The following is a 14481-nucleotide window of genomic DNA, read 5'->3' as shown; positions in this document are numbered from 1 at the left end:
TTCATAGTGTCCTTTAGGATATCGTTGTGCGTTGCCATCAGGGGTCGAACCCAGTCCCGCGCCCCCTTCTCAAGATGCCCAATTACGAACGCAACTCGCGATTCCTCATCAGGGAACTCATCAAACTGCACATTCAGAGCATATTGCATCTCAGTCCTAAAGGCATGGTAATCCTTGGGGTCCCCCCCAAACTTCTGCACCAATCCTGGTACCTTTCTGGGGAACTGAGTGGTTCTCCCCTTTTTGTCAGCATCCTGAGCCCTTCTCTCCTCGAGCCTCGCCGTCTGCAGCGCAAGTTGGACCTCCAGAGCTTGATACCTTTCTTCCAAGCTTGGACCAGCTCCAACCCCTGCGTCTCCGGTTCCGACTGGGTTGCTCATGATGCTTTCTCCTGCACAGGCAGCGTACAGAGACTGTCAGACTGCTGTCAGGGGATGGTTAGCTGCTTGTGCTTAAAATTGTGCCCCTTCAGAGTTTGTGCGACCCCACAAACCTCTGTGTGTGACAGAGCTCCTCAGACATGTCTGCTCTAGTCACTAGTAGAGTCTGACAGTGGCTGTCTGCGGAAGCGCTTCCAGCAAAGAAGTTCCTTAACGGAAACGCGTCTCCTGGACTCACGACGTGGCAGCTTCCGGCGAAGCATGGGTCTCCCTGCAGTTGCTTCTGACACCTCCCCGCTATTTTCGCTCGAAGTGTCTCTCACCCCTTTCTCTCCCCTGCTGCTTCCTGCCTGGGCTGCTGCGTCTCTCTCAGTATTACTGAGATCCTCCTCCAGAGACCCCGCGCTCCCCCTGCTGGTCCCTGCTTTGGCTGTTGACTCTCTCCCAGTCTCTGGGAGCCTTACCACTTCCCTTTCCTCCGATGTCAGTTCCCTGACACTGTCTTTGAAGCTGAACTCTATTCTAGCATTCTGTCCCACGTTTCTTGCCCATATAGGGATGCCCTGAACTGGGAAAACACAATAAATATCCAATATACAGTAACACGTTCGCAGCTTTTATAATTGCAGCATGGATTGCAGTGGCACAAGTGTCCTTGGTGTTTTGAAGATGTAGCTTATGAATGAAACAGCACGGTTATCATTCAAAGCTTGCTGCTTCCTTGTCCAAGCTTCACAATGCAATTATTAATGCCTCATATAAGGTTGCATGCTAGAACTTCTGAGTGTCGTATAACCCAGGCATCATTTGGACATGCTTCTGCAGCTGTGACATTTAGCACACTGAATTTTGCAGGAGAGTTATGAAAGGGATAGCATGCCTAAGGAGTTTTACTAGCATATCTTTTTATTGTACCAATTACAGACAAGTGGAACCTCCAAGAATGTTGCAGTGTATCCTCGCCTCTTAGTAGGAATGCTCCTGGACAGGTTTTCAGCCAGCCAATCATGACCCTGTCCATTCTACATTTCTATTTTCCAACAATCAATCAATATTCTGTGCTTATTGAGCATGCTCACTCCTCACTGGGCTGTTTTGTGGTTTGTTTTTCAAAATGTTCTACTTCTGCAAACCTCAGAGTTCCTCTGAGCATGTCAATACCTCTTTCCTTTCTCAGCGCCCCAGTTTGGCTCCAATCCTGTCTCTGAACTCAGTGGTGAGCCCTATTATGAGAATGCAAAGTTTGCATAGATTTTTACCATGAAGGTTTCTTGGCAGTAAACACTATAAAGTTGCTGCCATCTGAATACCCTGTAAACGCTATTTGCATGACCCATTCCAATACGAGAAATTTTGCCACAGGAAAAGTGAGACAACAAAAACCATCCATGTGGTCATTTGATAATTCTCAACTATAATCTCATTATACTGCTAAACTTTATAAAAACCTAGGAAGATCAACTACAGTTTCAAGTGACTGAACTAGGCCAGATGACTGCAAATGAGGCAAGCCAAGCCTTGGATTTGCACCCTCTCCTCCTCTATGAACAAGAAATGAGAGTGGAAGCTTGCACTTTTCACTAAAATAAAAACTTAAAGAACTGTTCCTTATTCAAACTCCAGTAGGATAAAAGAATCCAGGATCTTGTTAGAATAAACTAAGGTTCCAAGTTTGTACGTAACAGGAAACGGTGCTTTAGTCCAGTGTTTTTCAACCACTGTTCCGTGGCACACTAGTGTGCCGCGAGATGTTGCCTGGTGTGCCGTGGGAAAAATTAAAAAATGCGAAAGATTTTTTTTAAAAAAGTCAAATTTTCGATTGGGGCGCCGTCCCCGGAGGGAGGCGGGCGAGTCGGGCGACGAGATGCAGAGCGGCGGCGGCGAGGAGAGGCCGCCCAGCACGGGGCTCTCGCAGTCTGCCTGCCTGGCTGCCTGCGAGCTCGGCGGGCAGCGCCTCCGTCCGCAGCGCCCGCCTCGCGGCTCTCATTCCCTGCCCCTGCCAAAGCTCACCCAGCCAAGCCGCGCTCTCCTTCCTGCCTCGCTTTGCTGCCTCCTCCCCCCACACCCCCAAAGCTTGGAGGTTCCCCGGCGCCGGCCCGCAGGTTTGACCCCCTTCTCACACCTGTTCGCGCTCCTTGCACGGAAAGGGGCGGATGGGGAGGAACGGGGCTCGCCGCTGCCTCCGCTCACCCTCCCCCCCTCCTTCGTGCGTCCCTCCCGGCGTGACGCTGCGCGCTGACGTCATGGGGCTGTAACGTGGTGTGCCTCGAGATTTTTTTCATGAGACAAGTGTGCCTTTGCCCAAAAAAGGTTGGGAAACACTGCTTTAGTCTGCAGTGAAAGCAGAAGCTTTGATTTTCCTCTCACACATGCAAACCGGGTGATGAAGTGTCACCTGCAAAAGTGACTGGATTATTTAAGAGTCTTTTCTGAGACTGCTTGATTGCACAAGTCCAATTAAAATACTTCCTGCATAGTTATTATGGATGGAAACACTTTTATCACTGTAGTGCAGAGTAAAGGCCTGCTACCAACTGCATGAAGAGAGACAATGGGAACATACCTATTATTTCTGTACCAGTGTAAGTGTAGAGTATTCAAAGGGAATGGATCATATCAGTACAGTTGTTTATAAAGACTTTACTAATGTAACAGTGAACTTTGTCTGTTCCAACATCAAGCAGTAATAGGAATTTATTATTTTACTTACAAAAAGCTGGAGAAACTTGAGGATTCTTTTATGGGTAAGTATATAAAGTGCATTTCCGCTCACTGGGTCAATAACTGGCAATCTGTGGATTCTGTTTTTGATCAGTGAATATACAGCATCAAAAAGGCTGAAGAGAAAGTTATTGCAACTGTTAGTATACTCTTACTGTGATATCCGAAGACAGCTTTGATGATTCCCTCAAAGCTACACTCTACCAACTAAGTGGTTTTTAGTAAATAATGTTGGAGGAAGTTGTGAAAACTGAGCTAAAGGACAGATGATTTCATTACATCATTGTTAAAGTAGGTATAGTACAGTTGAGCATCAATATTATATCAGATCCTGTCAGCCAAACAGGAAAGCTGTTAAGAGGGGGAAATGCTTTGTGATGGGGTGGGAAAAGAGAAGGTTTTACTTATAAGGACCTGAAGATTAGTAAGATTCAAATGCAAACTAAAATAGAGGACAATAACAGTAATAAACACAACAGCTTTCTCACTAAATGTCTTTGTGCTGGCTTGGAAGGGTTACACAGAATGGATGGTTAATTATGGCATAACAAGCTTCACTTATATAGTAATATACTAATACTACATACAGAAATACATGTAACTGGAAGCAGGAGTGGAAAGGAAGAAAACCTATGCCATATCCTCAGTATTTCTTGTGTAATCATGACCCCCCCAAAAAAAAATCAGATTCAAAAACCCCAAAGATTCTAAGATAAGCCATAAAGGTTCCTATCACCAATTTAGAAACTTAATTGAAGTTAGAAACTTAGAAACACCAATTGCTAACATGCACTATCTGTCTTAGGGTGTCCCTTGCAGCTGTGTGATGGATGTATTAGCACAATTTACTTTTTAAGAAATCAAAAGTAGAAAAGCATCTTACCTGGCGTCTGGTGAAATGTTCACTAAAGGCTTAAAGGTTTCTTGTAAATAAAGCTCTGTATAATTAAAAAGAAAACCAATGCTTCATAAATTAATAATAAAAAAATAGTATTTCATGAAATATCCACACACACACACCCCGGTGTTACTCTTAGCAGCGAACCCGGCATATGAAAGTGAGGACAATCAATGATTTACTAAAGAATGGCAGTGGTTCATAAGAGCAATCACTAGAGGTCACTATAATACTATATTAATACACATGAATACCATAAAAGAGTAGATAGCAAAGGCTGAGCAGAGGGTATTTTAAAGAAGTGTTTCAGATTACTAATGTAAGTGCTTTTTGTTTTTAAGGCTGTCTTCTCAGGCACCTGCAGTAATAAATGAACTTCCAACTTTTTCTGCAATGTATAGCATGTCCTGAAGACACATCTTCAAGATGAATATTTTTTGAAAGATCTTCAATTTTTTATCTAACATCATTTCCTGAGGAGTGACTTGGTACGGTGGAAAGAGGCAAAGGGAGGCAATTTATATTTATGAAAATATAAATACAAAAAGCCATTATTACCCATATTTAAATCAAAACATGCAACATGTAATAATTAAAATTTACACCACCAGTCAGAAATGTATAACACATATAGGTGAATGTTATTGTGATATTTCATCTTGCAGTGATTGTTAAAAAAACACTTTTCAATAAACTTGCCTGGTGATCAACCTCTCTTACAACATGAAAGTTTTGTAAGAAATAACACATTCACTCATATGAAGATGATAATAAAGAGTTTCAGGGGGATTTCCAAGATAACTCTTATTATGTAAACTATTCACCGTTTTAAAGTCCTCCAGCAATAGATGATCCTTCAAATATCCCAAAAGCAATATTTTAGGATTCAACAAATCATATCCAGTAATCTCTTTTACTACTTCCATTACTCTTGCCAAAATGAGGACTTGAGCTTTTCCAAAATACCTGCATTAATTTTGTCTCTAAAGCTTTACACCTCCAACTCCTACCTTCCTGTAATTTTATCCTTCCTGCAAAGAAAGACCTTAATATGAGCTAATCCCTTTAGAATTTTACAGACTACAAACAGACTTGAGCTTTTCCCAAGATATGAGCAATTAGGACGGATTCCAGCACTCACACTTGTGTTGGAATCTCTTCCACAGCCCATGGCAGAGCCCAAGTATATCTGGGTTCTCAGGCTAAGGGAACATAGGAAACTATTCCTGAGTCAGACCATTAGTCTATGTAACTCAATATTGTCTACACTCACTGGCTGCGGTTCTCCAGGGTTTCAGGCAAGGTGTCTCCTGGCCCAAGCTGAAGATGCTGGGAATTTAACCTGAGATCTTCTGCATGCAGAGCTGATGTTCTACCACTGAACTATATAGTCTTTCCCCTATTAAGGACAACACATAGTATAGTACTGCATAACAGGCTGTGAATCATGTTCTTAGTGCATATCTTTCAAAGGGTACTTACCCCTCCATGTTTCAATCTTGTGCTCCTCCAATTCATAGATTTGTACCTGCAAATAAAAAAACAGGTTTAAAGCTCAAATCTTTAGCATATAATTTTAAAATGGCCAGTGAACTAACAGCTATCTACCTTCAAGTAATTAGGACTGAGGCACATAGTTAATATGCTGAGACTAACTATAGTAATATGGGTGACTTTAAAATGCAATGAAAGGCTGACAAATTGGAAACTAAACCCAAATCCTGAACAAATACTTAGATTTTCTGCATACACAGCCACTGGAATTGACAATTACATTCTAATTTGAATCATTTTCTTATGCTCTGTTGCAAGCACATTACAGCAAACAGGAATTAAGGGTGGTGGGAAAATACTAATTGCTAACGCCAGCCCTGGGATGAACAAGATTCTCATCTGCATGTTTTGAAAATGAAATTTTATTTTCCTACACTAATAAAACTAATTAGAGCACTTGGCTGAAAAGTGGTTGAAATAACCAGGTATAGAATGAATTGCTAACAAAATATATTCATTCTGCTGTCAAGAAAATAATGAAAAAAATCTTGCTGAAGCAGAAAAGTTGCACATCTTCCATTTTCTTATGTAGATTAAGATTACATCATAATTTGAGTGTCAGCAGCAGCCCCTTATCCCCATCACTAGCTGTGTACAGTTATGGGTAGCTACATGCATTCTTTACAAGACACTTACAGTGGTGCCCCGCAAGACGAATGCCTTGCAAGACGGAAAACTCGCTAGACGAAAGAGTTTTCCGTTTTGGAGGTGCTTCACCAAACGAATTTCCTATGGGCTTGCTTCGCAAGACGACAATGTCTTGCGAGTTCCTGCTGGTTTTCCCCCCTCCCCCTCTTTTTTCTAAGCCGCTAAGCCGCTTATCAGCTGATCCGATCAGCAGATAAGCCGCTAATAGCGCTAATCCGCTAATCTTTCAATGGCCTTGCTTTGCAAGACGAAAAAACCGCTAGACGAAGAGAATCACAGAACGGATTCTTTTCGTCTTGCGAGGCACCACTGTACTTTAAAATTAAGTTTGAAAATGCCACTTTTGATTTGTCATATTCGATTAGGCAATCAGGAGCATTCCACAGGCTCGGAAACTTCCATCCTTCCCTGGTTAGTGTTCCCCAAACTGCAGCATTACATCTGTGTTAAACTAAGCAGTTTTCCATGTCAGGTAGAAACCCTAATTTCAAAGCTAACTACAGTTAATGCTAGTGCAGACAAAATGCTGCAACATAGTTAACACTAATAAGGGAAGGGAAGGAGATTGCAACACATGCCCAGTAGTGTCGTGTGTGCTTGTCCAAGATGTGCAAATGAATCTTCAAAGTTATACTGGCATATCATTGTAGAATCTTATACTGTACACTTGTGTGTGGTAAAGGCCCTCTCTGCACACTCATTTTGCACTAACATACATATGCAGATCCACTGTATCATCCCTACCCTGACATAAAATTGCTACCAGACCCCAAGATAACAGGAGATAACATTCTGGAGATTCCAGAATGTTACACTTTTGAGTTCAGCATCTTTCCCTGCAGTTCCCAAATAACATTAGCAGAGGTGGGACAGTGAATTACAACTTTGCCATCTCCTGACACTATGGCACCATGCTTCAATAATTCAGAAGTTCGGGTTAAAAGAGCTCTTGAATGTTGAATTTTAGACTGGGCTCTAAAGAATGCAAGCCACAAGAGTTAAGAAGCATATTTCATTTTGTCTGCCTAAGAAATCTTCTTTAAAGGGAATGAATCTTTGCAGCACCCTTTAAAAACCAAGTACCAATTTTGGTATATAGAGTTTGACTTGTTGACATTACTGCAACAGTAATGATTTGAGTAATGGCAGGAATGTTTGTAGCAATGGAAAGAACTTGAACTTTGTACAGAAATCCCTTGGCATGGGTGCTTGGCACTCTAATGCAAAATAGAAACTCTACTTACAATACTCCAACTTTCCTCATGATGGGAGTAAAAAAACCCTGAATCCATACACATCAGCAAATATGGAAAACACTTATAAGCTATTGGAATGCATGCAACTCTTACAGCAGTGGTACAGCTGGATTTTATTGCCTTACAAAAACGATCACTCCCTTATTTGATGCTGAGAATGCTGCAGTGCTAATTTAAAATTCCTGGCTCCTCTACAGACCCATGGTTTGCAAATCAGGAGTCATGCTCATTAATGGTGCTCCCTTTCCTTCACTCTCCAGATGTTACTCCTGTTTTCTTCTTGAAATTCACTTCAACAATGCAAACTAGGCGTCCTTTGTAAAACAGAAGCTGTATTCATATTTGAGCTGGGATCATCAATGAACATGGTTTGTGCCTGTGAATATGTAGCATGAAAAACAAGGAAGGGAAGGGGACAATAACTCTGGAGAGGACGTAACTATGGTTTCTAGGGAGTTAAAGTTACAAAATGCACCCATCTAATGATTCTGAAATTGAAATTATGGTTTTCAAAGTGCAAAAAGATATAGTGCTAAGTTTACACTTAAAATTCACAAAGTTGCATTTCATCTCTCATCACATCTACCCACTGTGTCGAACATATTGGCCCATTCAAGGTTTGGCGGATTAGGAACATGCCACAGGCTCATATGTTTCCCCTTTGTGGATTCCCTCCTCCATTTTCTGGTTGCCTCTATTCAATTATTTACCCAATTCAGATTACAGAAAACCAGAAATGGAGGAGAGTAAGCAAAAAGGGCAAATGTATGCCTGCAGTTTATGCCTGATCTTCCAAACCATTATATGAAGGATTGTTTGAACTGCGCCAAATTAATTATATTTACATCATGATTAATTCCATTCACTATTTAGTGAATTTATGGTTTCAGTAACTGACAGAGCAAGACTATTCATTTTCAGTGAGTTAAATGTCTGATGGTCATTTATGCAAAAATAAAGAACTTTTGCTTCTCCTGCTGCAACAAATTAAAAACAAACAAACCTACAATTAATAGGTACTTTTCAGAGTAGCCTTTTCAACTATTCAAATATAATAAATTCTTTATTGCTGCTATTCCTTTTAGAACAATGGCAAACTTCAATGTCAAATAACTTGTTGACTTTGTTTAGGAACTGAAGGATTACTAACAACAAACATTCCCTCAGCCAGAAATAGCCAACTTAGTGCCTTCCAGTGAGTGTGAACCAAAACTCCCAACATCCCAGACTACTGCAGCTGCTGACTGGGGCTGATGCAGTCCACAAAATCTGGACGGTACCATGTTTACTCCATGTGTTCTAGACAAACTAAGCCAAGATGGGGAAAATGTGATTGAAGCAATGCTACAAGCAAAAAACCAGCATTGTTGAAGAGCTACAGGCAACTGTTACCTAAATTCAATAAATCACTATGATGCTTTTGGTCACAGTAGAACAGCTACATCAGCGCAACATAAATGCATAGGTCAGCACTATCCTGGTGAAAAGTCACCATTTGACCAGCATAGTTTTCTACTAATGTGGTAAATTTATTTTGGGCTATAGCACTGAGATTGCTTGGGGGCGCTCCATCCATAAAATTTCATCCACATAGCAAAATAGAACTCTTCTCCCTAACATCTAGATTTCTAAATGTGTAGGGAGGAATATTCAGCAGAGAAAGCCTCCAAACTGCAGTCTAAAGTAGTACAGCCCAATCACCTCCGCAGGAGAAGGGCCATAGATTAGTTGTAGACAGCTGTTTTGTGGCACAGAAACAGTGAAGAAAGCTAAAGACAGAAGCAAGGACTGGGGACAATTAACATATGCAACATCCTAGGAATCAGTGGAAATCTAAGCACCTGACAAGTAATAGGTATCTGTTATAAATAGAGCCCTGCAGCCAAAGATTTAGCAGGTACAATTCAATGGGAAATCCAGCCCCAGTTCCTTTTCAGGCTCCTTGCCCAACTCTAGTTTCCAAAGCTCTGTTTCATACTCATTCCCATTGTGTCCAAATCTGATATGATTTGCCTGACTTTATGCTGGGTGAGAATTTCCCAAAACTCTCCTTGGTACAGGATTGTTAATTAACAGGGTTTTGCCTAGCCAAGCCAGTATTGGGAGAGCTGGATACATAGACAAATGTGTGTCATGGCTGACAGGCATCATAAAAGGAAGCATTTGACCCACTGTGTCTGTGCACCATTCCAGCGATATATTTCTTTAGGATCAGGCTGTATACTCTCAGGTGAAAGAAATCTATTTTTTTCTTTAAACATTTTCACTGTCTCTGTTCCAACAAAATGCATCAGGTACACAGGGAAAGACTAGTAGCAGATCAGACTTAACTACCAAACGGTCAGCTGTTTCCTCTCCTTGCACAACTTGATTATTTCCAGAAAAAAACTAACAAAGGAAGTTCTCCTTAAAAGTGCACCAAAAATGGTTTCCCCCCTATAACTGAATTTATATGGTTCCAACAATATGCTCTGTGCTTGACTGTAGGGAGAACTGGAACTTACTGGAATTTAAAGCACATAGGAAAGTGCATTTCAACCTTGTATGCAAGGCAGAAGAGTTTCAAATTGGAACAGTTGGCATGTTCAGATAAAGCTGCTATGCTGAAACAAACAACAGGAACTAACAGGCTGGATACCAATCACGATTGCTATGTAGCAGATACATCCTGGATCCCAGCAGCATGCCTGTACAACTACATGCAGTTCCCACTTTCCAAACACAATGTGTACTCAGGAAATTGTTCATTAGGCAAGGGTTTGCATAACAAACTGGTGATTTCCATTATTTCCTATGTGAACATTTCTAACCCATGATCTCTCTCCCCTCTCCCACCATGTTTCTTCATAAAAGGGCTGCAGCCAACCAGGAAAAAAGAGACAAAGACAAAATTAATTTGTCCACTCTCTTTCCTTCCTCCCTCTCTCTATGGTTTCTGTCCGAAAATGTCTGCTGCAGACCAACAAAGCACAAACAAGGAAGGAAGTGGGCAAACTCCAGTTGTTTGGATATCAATCAGCTTTGTATGTAGAAAGATTTGGGTATTACTATGTTCAGATAAGTGAAATTTTTGGATAATGAGCAGGTGGATAAGTGGGATCTCTGCGTATAAATTTGTGTCCTAACTTCATATTATGAAACTGTGGAGGGGTTGGCTCATTTCAGTCTTACAACAAACCTAGTGCCCTAGAGTGTCTTGCCCCAGGACAACTACCGTATTTTGCGCCCCATAGGACGCTCCGGCCCATAGGACGCACCTAGTTTTTTTTGGGGGGGGGGAATAAAGAAAAAAAATTATTTCCCCCCCCAGGTGCGGGGCTGGAAGAACCAGGTCGGGGAAGAGTGAGAAGGCACGCTCTGCCTCCCCGCTGTCCCCCGAGCTTGTGGGGCTGGCGATGGGCAGAGCTGTGCTGATCCCGGGATGGCAGGCAGCTCTGCGCTGCCATCCGGAGTGGGGCGGGACTTAGCGCCCCGCTCCGGATGGCGGCGCAGAGCTGCGCTGGTCCCAGGACTGCAGGCAGCTCTGCACGGCCACCGGGAGTGGGGCGGAGCTTAGCGCCCCGCTCCGGATGGCAGCGCAGAGCTGCGCTGGTCCCAGGAGTTCAGGCAGCTCTGCGCGGCCACCGGGAGCGGGGCGGAGCTTCACCCCCGGCTCCCGGTGGCCGCGCAGAGCTGCGCTGGTCCCAGGAATGCAGGCAGCTCTGCGCGGCCACCGGGAGCGGGGCGGAGCTTCGCCCCCGGCTCCCGGTGGCCGCGCAGAGCTGCGCTGGTCCCAGGACTGCAGGCAGCTCTGCGCGGCCACCGGGAGCGGGGCGGAGCTTCGCCCCCAGATCCCGGTGGCCGTGCAGAGCTGCGCTGGTCCCAGGACTGCAGGCAGCTCTGCGCGGCCACCGGGAGCGGGGCGGAGCTTCGCCCCTGGCTCCCGGTGGCCACGCAGAGCTGCGCTGGTCCCAGGAGTGCAGGCAGATCTGCGCAACCCTCAGAGACGGTCTCCCGAGGGTTGCGCAGAGCTTCCTGAAGCCTGGAGAGCGAGAGGGGTCGGTGCGCACCGACCCCCCTCGCTCTCCAGGCTTCAGCGAAAGCCTGCATTCGCCCCATAGGACGCAGGCACATTTCCCCTTCATTTTTGGAGGGGAAAAAGTGCGTCTTATGGGGCGAAAAATACGGTAGTTATTTTCACAGTTAAACCAGCCTTTGAATCAAGGTATCTGCAGTCCAACACTTATTCCATGTACTAAACCACACTGGCTCCATTCCACTGTGCATATTTTCTGCATACTTTGTGCTACATCCATGTTATTTCTGCTTTTTATATTGGTTTGTGCATATCATTTTATAACTACCATGGTTAAGCCAGCTACCCCATGCACCAGAGAAATAAAAAACAAACTCCTTCAGTATCAGAGACGTGCAATTATCTAAAGCAGGGGTCAGAAACTTTTTCAGCAGGGGGCCGGTCCACTGTCCCTCAGACCTTGTGGGGGGCTGGACTATATTTTTTTTTGGGGGGGTGAAGGAATTCCTATGCCCCACAAATAACCCAGAGATGCATTTTAAATAAAAGCACACATTCTACTCATGTAAAAACACGCTGATTCCCGGACCATCCGCGGCCTGGATTTAGAAGGCGATTGGGATTTAGAAGGCAGATCTGGCCCCCGGGCCTTAGTTTGCCTAACCATGATCTAAAGCAATGTGTCCCAAACTTTGGTTTCCGGGTTTTTTTTTAAACTACAACTCCCATCATCCCTAGCTAGCAAGACTAGTGGTCAGGGATGATGGAAACTATAGTCCAAAAAGAGCTGGGGAGCCAAGTTCAGGAAACACTAACCTAAAGTATCAAGTTTGATATAAAGCCAGGAATAATGGTTCTTATCATCTCTCTTATTCCTCACTCCAAAGATGGGTAACTGGGGCACACAATAACTAATGAGTGATATAAGATAAAGAAACCTTTGCCCAAATATCTACAAAAAAAGGTGGGGGTCTTAATTTCACATGTACCATTCAGCAGCAAAACTTTCCTTCCTCTTCAAAAGGCAGCATTCTTTCAACCACCCACCCAATTACAAAAAAAATATATTATTATCAAATATATTGTTATCAATGCTTTTATTTCAGGGATACTGTTTCACTAAAGATAATTTTATTTATGAGGTTGTACCTACCATTGGAGACTTATAGTATCTATGCAGTATATTAATGAAATCTGTAATAGTTAACATTCCTGTAACAAGAGAAAACAATGCAAAATAAAGACTCAGATCATATTTAGACAGTTTTTAATTAACAAATTAAAATAAATTAAATATTGCATCCCTAATTGATAAAAGTTCCTAAAATTTTTTCCTAGTGTAGCTTGGAAATATGAGTGTACATGACACTGCCTGCCTTTTACAAGAATCACCAGAGCTACATAAACATAATTCCTACATAATAAAGGGACATAGCATTTCACATCTGTTAAACAGGTAAAATCTATTTTGTCACACAACTCTAGCAAAATGTCCTCACCAAACAACTCCTAATTGTTGTTTGGTTTAGGATCAGGAACCTCAACCTTCCACGCTTACTCCTTCCTTTGCATGCCAAGATTAGATGATTCCATTTTCTGGTTAATTATAAACGAGAAGTAGCCAATGTGATCATAGAATCATAGAATCATAGAGTTGGAAGAGACCACAAGGGCCATCGAGTCCAACCCCCTGCCAAGCAGGAAACAATGTTTAACTACAACTCCCATCAGCCTCAGCCAGCATAGCCAATGGTCACAAATGAGTGTTTACAGAACTTGGTGAATAAATCAAACTGAATCCAGAAAGTTAAGAGCTTGGCAACTTTACTTAGTTATACACAAGTAGGCCGAACAAAACTGTAGCCATAGGCCTACTGTAAATTACAGTGGTACCTGGGGTTAAGTACTTAATTCGTTCCGGAGGTCCGTTCTTAACCTGAAACTGTTCTTAACCTGAAGCACCACTTTAGCTAATGGGGCCACCGGAGCATGATTTCTGTTCTCATCCTGAAGCAAAGTTCTTAACCTGAAGCACTATTTCTGGGTTAGTGGAGCCTGTAACCTGAAGCGTATGTAACCTGAAGCGTATGTAACCTGAGGTACCACTGTACTGTAGAAACTTCTGGTGATGCAGTCAGACTGCAGGCTGAGTTTCTAAAGGAAAGGAACTACTATTACAGCTAGAACATACGGAACATGTTAGCATTTTTATATGCAAGAAATCTGGGAAGAAGCAACATTCTTTGGCTCCGTTGCTGTTGCACCTACTAGCTGCTTTAAAACAGTAAGAGCAATCCAATCCGTAATTTACCCCAGTGGCTGCCAACCAGTATCTCCCTATGTTATTTTCAAAAGGTCTCAGGAAGTTTCCTTTCAAAAATCTAATGCAGGAGAGTGTTTGCTCTTCCTAGTCAATTCTTGTTTACACTGGCTCAGCCTCTCCTAAACTGAACACACCCTTCAACATGACCACATTTCATTTGATGCCAGGAATGGATGCCCACGCTTCCATCAGGAGCTGAAAAGAGCTTCACTGTGAGCAAGCATAGCTGTGGCCAGTATAGGTGCTTCCCACTCTCACTGATGGGGCAGTTACAGATAGGTAGCCGTGTTGGTCTGTCATAGTCAAAATAAAAAAATTCCTTCCAGTAGCACCTTAAAGACCAACTAAGTTAGTTCTTGGTATGAGCTTTCGTGTGCATGCACACTTCTTCAGATACACTGAAACAGAAGTTTCCAGATCCTTCTATATAGTGAGAAGGTGGGGAGGGGTATTACTCAGAAGGGTGGTGGGAATGGGAGATTGGCAGATAGCTGAGATGAGCCTGTTGACGACTCTTAACGACTGCAATAGGTCTTACAGGAAAAGGCAAGGGGTGAGAAGGTGAAAAATGGCTTAGTCATGTATAATGAGATAAGAATCCAATGTCTTTGTTCAGACCAGGTCTCTCCATGGTTTTAAGTTTGGTAATGAGTTGCAATTCAGCAAATGGGGCAGCTGATGGGAAA

The 14481-nt window shown here is 43.0% G+C and overlaps 1 protein-coding gene across 7 annotated transcripts in view; it reads right to left on the bottom strand.

The window, feature by feature from the left end:
- PRKAG2 (protein kinase AMP-activated non-catalytic subunit gamma 2) overlaps positions 1 to 14481 on the bottom strand; it is a 208647-nt gene that overhangs the window by 13424 nt on the left and 180742 nt on the right. For all 7 annotated transcript variants that reach the window (XR_014212219.1, XM_082192434.1, XM_082192435.1 and 4 more), the window contains 4 exons: positions 12626 to 12684; positions 5482 to 5527; positions 3985 to 4039; positions 3091 to 3217 (listed from right to left, as the gene is read on the bottom strand). Coding sequence is in view for 6 of the 7 variants with exons in the window: in XM_082192434.1 (XP_082048560.1) it covers positions 3091 to 3217; positions 3985 to 4039; positions 5482 to 5527; positions 12626 to 12684 (287 nt within the window). In the remaining variant the exon portion in view is untranslated. The remainder of the gene's footprint in view (positions 1 to 3090; positions 3218 to 3984; positions 4040 to 5481; positions 5528 to 12625; positions 12685 to 14481) is intronic.

This window comes from Podarcis vaucheri (assembly GCF_965113315.1).
Source record: "Podarcis vaucheri genome assembly, chromosome: 12".
Classification (NCBI taxonomy): Eukaryota; Metazoa; Chordata; class Lepidosauria; order Squamata; family Lacertidae; genus Podarcis; species Podarcis vaucheri.
Note: the sequence above shows the minus strand (reverse complement) of the source record. Positions and strands in the feature narration are given on the sequence as shown.